The sequence below is a fragment of the Coenobita brevimanus genome, chromosome 32, assembly GCF_032717465.1.
Source record: "Coenobita brevimanus isolate Jiangsu-jjx chromosome 32, ASM3271746v2, whole genome shotgun sequence".
Classification (NCBI taxonomy): Eukaryota; Metazoa; Arthropoda; class Malacostraca; order Decapoda; family Coenobitidae; genus Coenobita; species Coenobita brevimanus.
Window position 1 is genome coordinate 15,943,683 of NC_136985.1, and position 5,902 is coordinate 15,949,584.

General features: G+C 41.6%; 1 protein-coding gene across 1 annotated transcript; it reads right to left on the reverse strand.

The window, feature by feature from the left end:
- Positions 1-661: 661 nt before the first annotated feature.
- On the reverse strand, positions 662-1,666 carry LOC145395600 (uncharacterized). Its single transcript, XM_080269171.1, has one exon. It carries the CDS (start codon positions 1,664-1,666, stop codon positions 662-664), a length of 1,005 nt encoding a protein of 334 aa, XP_080125297.1.
- Positions 1,667-5,902: the final 4,236 nt, after the last annotated feature.

The following is a 5,902-nucleotide window of genomic DNA, read 5'->3' on the forward strand; positions in this document are numbered from 1 at the left end:
CCATTCACATGTGCGCGCCTCACAAAAGGATACCGGAGGACCAATAAAATTTAAATTAAATTTAATACAGTATAAAATTAATAGGATAGTATAATAATGTGTACAAATATTTTTTTCGTAAATTTTAATTAATAAATTGTGTATCTTGTAGCCTATGTTTTAAATTGAAAATCTGCCAAGAAATGGTCCGGATCTTCGCAAAATCCAGATCTTTGAAGTCCGGATCTTTGAGGGTTTACTATATAATTGTTTTCACACCCGAAGGAACTGTCAGGTGCCAAGTGAATAAAAACTTTTTTTTTTTTTTTTTTTTCTGCACAGTTTTCCAGTCATGATATTTGAAATTTTTTCACTCCTGAACTGATACTGGAGAGAACCTATAATAAAACCATTTACCCCATTCATCACACTTGAATTTCTTCATTCCTTAATGAATTAAACAGTGTTGGATGACATCAACTGAGTCATCTGTTTACCACATTAAGCACACTAGAAACTCCTCCCTGCACAGTGATTTAATAGCTGTGTGGTGAAAAGAATGTGGATGAAGAGTTTGGGAGGAATCTGAGTGTGAAATGGAGGGAAAGAAATTGTTTTGGAAGGAGGTAAAGAAAGTAAGGCAGTGCTATTCTTTGACTCTGTCAAAGAACAACAACAATCATCACACTTGAAAATTCTTCACTCGTGAATGAATTAATAGGTGTTTGGTGAGACTATTCTTATATGCAAATAGTTTACCACATTCATCACACTTGAACTTCACTCCTGAATGAATTAATAGGTGTTTGGTGAGCTCAAACTTATATGCAAATAGTTTACCACATTCATCACACTTGAAATTCTTCACTTCTGAATGAATTAATAGGTGTCTGGTGAGATTTTCCTTCTGTGTAAATCGTTTACCACATTCATCACACTTGAAATTCTTCGCTCCTGAATGAACTAATAGGTGCTGATTGAGATTACTCTTGTGTGCAAATAGTTTACCACATTCATCACACATGAACTTCTTCACTCCTGAATGAATTAATAGGTGCTGAGTGAGACTACTCTTGTCTGCAAATCGTTTACCACATTCATCACACTTAAAATTCTTCACTCCTGAATGAATTACTAGGTGCAGAGTGAGAATATTCTTATGTGCAAATAGTTTACCACATTCATCACACTTGAACTTCTTCACTCCTGAATGAATTAATAGGTGCTGAGTAAGACTACCCTTCCGTGCAAATCGATTACCACATTCATCACACTTGAACTTCTTCACTCCTGAATGAATTAATAGGTGCTTATTGAGACTACTCTTGTCTGCAAATCGTTTACCACATTCATCACACTTAAAATTCTTCACTCCTGAATGAATTAATAGGTGCTGAGTGAGATTATTCTTATGTCCAAATAGTTTACCACATTCATCACACTTGAAATTCTTCACTCCTGAATGAATTAATAGGTGCTGAGTAAGACCACACTTCCGTGCAAATCGATTACCACATTCATCACACTCAAAATTCTTCACTCCTGAATGAACAACTGCATGTTTGTTAAGACTTTTCTTTAAAGGAAATGTTTTATCACACTCCAAACATCTGAACTGCTTAACTTCAGCTGAGGACACTGCATCCACGACAGTCTCATTGTCACTGAGGAACATTTTGTCACTCATCTCACAATCTAACTTTACATCTGTTTCTTTGTTTACAACTTCCATTACTTTGTCATCCACCTCACACTCTGACTTTACATCTAGTTCTTCCTTTACCACCTCCATTATTTTGTCATGCGCCTCACACTCTAACTTTACATCTGTTTCTTCCTTTACCACCTCCGTTATTCTGTTACGCACTTCACACTGTAACTTTACATCTGTTTCTTCCTTTACCACCTCCATTATTCTGTTACGCACTTCACACTGTAACTTTAGACCTGGTTCTTCCTTTACTACCTCCATTATTCTGTTACGCACTTCACACTGTAACTTTAGACCTGGTTCTTCCTTTACCACCTCCATTATTCTGTTACGCACTTCACACTGTAACTTTAGACCTGGTTCTTCCTTTACCACCTCCGTTATTCTGTTACGCACTTCATACTGTAACTTTAGACCTGGTTCTTCCTTTACCACTTCCATTATTCTGTCATCCACCTCATACTCAAATTTACATCTGGTTCATCTTTTGCCACCTACACTATTTTGTCACCCACCTCAGACTCTATATATCTTTACATCTGGTTCTTCCTTTATCATCCTGTCATAAGATTCCCCCAAACTCTCTTAATTCCTGCCATAAACTAGTCTCCATTGAACAATACTGCTGATACAAAGGTCATTATTACTGAACAATAACTGCTTCTGCACTTGCAAGTAGTATGTAACCATATTTTCAAATAAATAGTTCACTGCTGAATTATAAGCTATTAATGCAGTCTAAAATACCACTGGGTTCCTTATTTTACCAGTTCTTATCCAGTGTCTATGCAGCGGTTGTACAGCAGTAAATGCAAAGGATATCACAACAGCTAAATGATCCTGGATCAACTCCTACCACTCATCCAGTGATTCATATTCTTACAATGAAAGACATTATGAACAGAGAGTATATGCTACATATATTTGGAAGAGGTACCTCATGTAGGATGTACAGTACTGTACTGAGACAACACGTGCCTATATATCCGTCAACTCGTTACCGTGTATATATTACTCAGGTGGCTCTCTGATGACCACACTTCTTAGATCTGCTTTGCAGAGTCAGTTTCAGCTGTGGACCTGCAACAAGAGCTGCCATTAGACAAGAATCTATATGAATTTAAAAACACTGCCCAGTGAGCCCTCATTTTGCATGCATCTAGTCCAAAAAATTAATTTGCTTTCAGCAGGTATGCTTAGTAGAGAAATTTGAAGAAAGAGCGAGGTCATTAATGTAATGGACTGGTTATATGAGTGGGAAAGTGAGGCTGGTATAGCAGAGTAAGTGGCAGCAGAAGTGTTAGGCATGGCAGGTAATTTAGAAACAAGGGTGGTCCAGGATGAGACCAAGCTATGATGATAGTGATGACTTTCAGGTAGTTAAGGGATGATGCAAAATTAAGAAACAATGACAGGAGAGTGTCTATCTATCGATCTAGAAAAGGGAAAATGTTCCCCCGAGCTAGACCTCACTAGATCATATAGCCTTGCTAGGTAAAAAGAGGGTGCTACCCCTCCCGGCATGGCAGCTACCGGGCGTGGTTCGAACAAACGACCCCTGGTCCCAAGTTCAACACTCTACCACTGAGCCACCCTACCCCCTATATCTATCTAGAGCCATACCATAAACCCATAAGGGGTGGCCGTTTGTCTCCGAGTTAGTGGTTTTACTAGTCCAGCGGATAAGGCAAACAATCGTTCACTTTCTCAGGAAAACACCAAATTTTGCACAGTTGTAGAAGGGACCCAGACAATCATTTTCTGAGATGGACCTCCAGAATCTTGGGCCCCTGATGGTCACCATCTTGGATTTCAAAATGGCTGCCTTTCAACCCATATTTTCTTCAATTACTCCAATAATATGACAGACAGAAACATCATTCCAATGGCTAACCCCAGGTTTTTAGGGTCTGGAACTTGAATGGAATGATTTTTCTGACCCGGTAAAGGTCGGCCATCTTGGATTTCAAGATGGTCGCCTTAGAACCCCATTTTCTTCAATAACTCTAATACTATGATAAATAGAAACAATTCCAATGACTAACCCTTTGTTTTCAGGGTCTGGCAATCCAATGGAATCACTGTCCGATGTGGAAGGTCGGCCATCTTGGAATTCAAGGTGGCTACCTGTTGAAGCCCATTTCCGTTATAACTCTGATACAATGGCAAACATCTATTGCATGTCTTTTTGATGAAATTCAGATATTAAAACAATGTCCATCGCAGTCACATAATGACGTACACAGCAAGTTAGCCTTGTAGTACTTGCAGTTCCCTTTGCAAGCAGTTTTACAGTGGCAACTGATTAATTCTGAGCAGGTGTTCTGGACAACAGGCAACTTTGTCCATACAGGGTGCCAAGTACTGTTGAGTTTCTACCAACCCCAGACAGATGGTGATGGGAGCTCTGGTTGGGAAACTAAAGCTTGGCCCCAAACATGTCCAGCCTGGTACTATGCTCTTACAGTATGTTCCTCAAGAGCATCAGCTGTGGGAGGAATGTGTTCAATTGTCCTTGCCCTCTTCGGGAATAAGAACCTGTGCACGTCATTCACAGACTTCAAGTCCATTGTCCTGTCATACACCACTGCCATGAACCATTCTAGTTTGTGGAATTCACTGTAGACAGATGCAGGTTTGGTGGACAGAGCATGAAAACTGGCTGTGATGTCAGGAAAGACCTCCCATGCCTTCCAGACTGTCATCTTACCTTTGTTGGCAAAGAATGACACTGTATCACAACCCGTGACGACAAGAAAAAAGGCCAATGCCTCTGCTTTCCTGCGCCCAAGAGCTGATAAAGCCGGTACGCTGCAACCGCTACCTCTTTCCGCTTCCAATCCACCCAGCCATCCCACTCAACTCTCCTGCCCAAAGACCTCTTTCTGCTTCCAATCCACCCAGCGATCCCACTCAACTCTCCTGGGCAAAGACCCCAACACCTGCAGATCCAACTAGAGTACTTTAGCACCATAAATCACTGCACACATACATGAACATATGTTTGTAACCTTTTTGTAGATATTATATAGTATGTAAGTAGTTGTAAGTAGGATCCAAGTAGGGCATCAATGCTTGCTCAGTGTTATGTCTACGAGGTATGAGTCACGACTTCCATAGTCGCACCGCCTCTCTCTCTCTCTAGCCGGTGGTAACCGGCGATCAGTAGCTGTCCAAACGGGTCTGGGGTTGGACGTGCAATTGTCCACCATCGCTGTATATTGATTCAAGATGGTGTTTAATATACTGTCAGAAAACTACTACAAGACTTTGCCTTTACCTGCAAGTGACGTAAAGGGGGCCATCGACAGCTTTAACATTTGGTGGAAAGCGAGTGGGATAATAGTGAATTACGTCTTCTGTGGGCCAGTTCTTCCCATGCTACTGTCTGCTGTTCTTCCCACGACGACACACAGCCTATCTCCGCCCTAGCCTCCAGCCCTGTTTGCAGTCTTGGTGTGGAATCGTTCTGGCAGTTTTAATGTAATTTTGGGAATTTCCTCCACATCAACGCCCCACCTATCACCACGCCACCACAACCAGTGAACCACGCAAAGCTCCTGCTCCCATCAACCTACAACCTGCCTTTGCCAGCCTGCCTGTGTTCCTGTCCAGCCTGCTGTAACGGTTAGTTTCAGCCCCCACAAACTCCACCCCAGACCCCACTCCAGGAAGCAGCCCCCAACCGCCGCCCGACGCCGTTACGTCATCATTTTCCCCACCCACCACACACACCGACGTCACCCAGGGAGCGTGGCCAGTCACACCGAGCTACGTCACAGTCTCGTGCTCCTATCAGCTTCTCGTTCTGCCCAATGAAGAGCCGCACCCAGTGACGTCACGGACACTTTCACCCAATCACGAGGAGACGAGAGCCTCACTTTTCTCCAGCCTTCGGACAGACCACATCTCACTACAAAGTATTTCCTACCTGCATTTTCATGCAATTCCCCATTCCATCACATTGATTAATCCCTTTCTACAGAGAAGCCAAGCTGTCTCTATTGATTGTGATATTTTCACCATTTACTCTCATCCATTCATTGCATTTTTGTCCCTCATTTTTCATTCAGTCAGAATTTTTCGTTCACTCACTCCTACTTCATCCCATTTTCTCCCACTCATACTCAGCTGTAAATAACGCATTCATTTTCACTCATATTCATTGTATATAAATCATTTCTTCACAGATTACAAATATTTCTATTTATT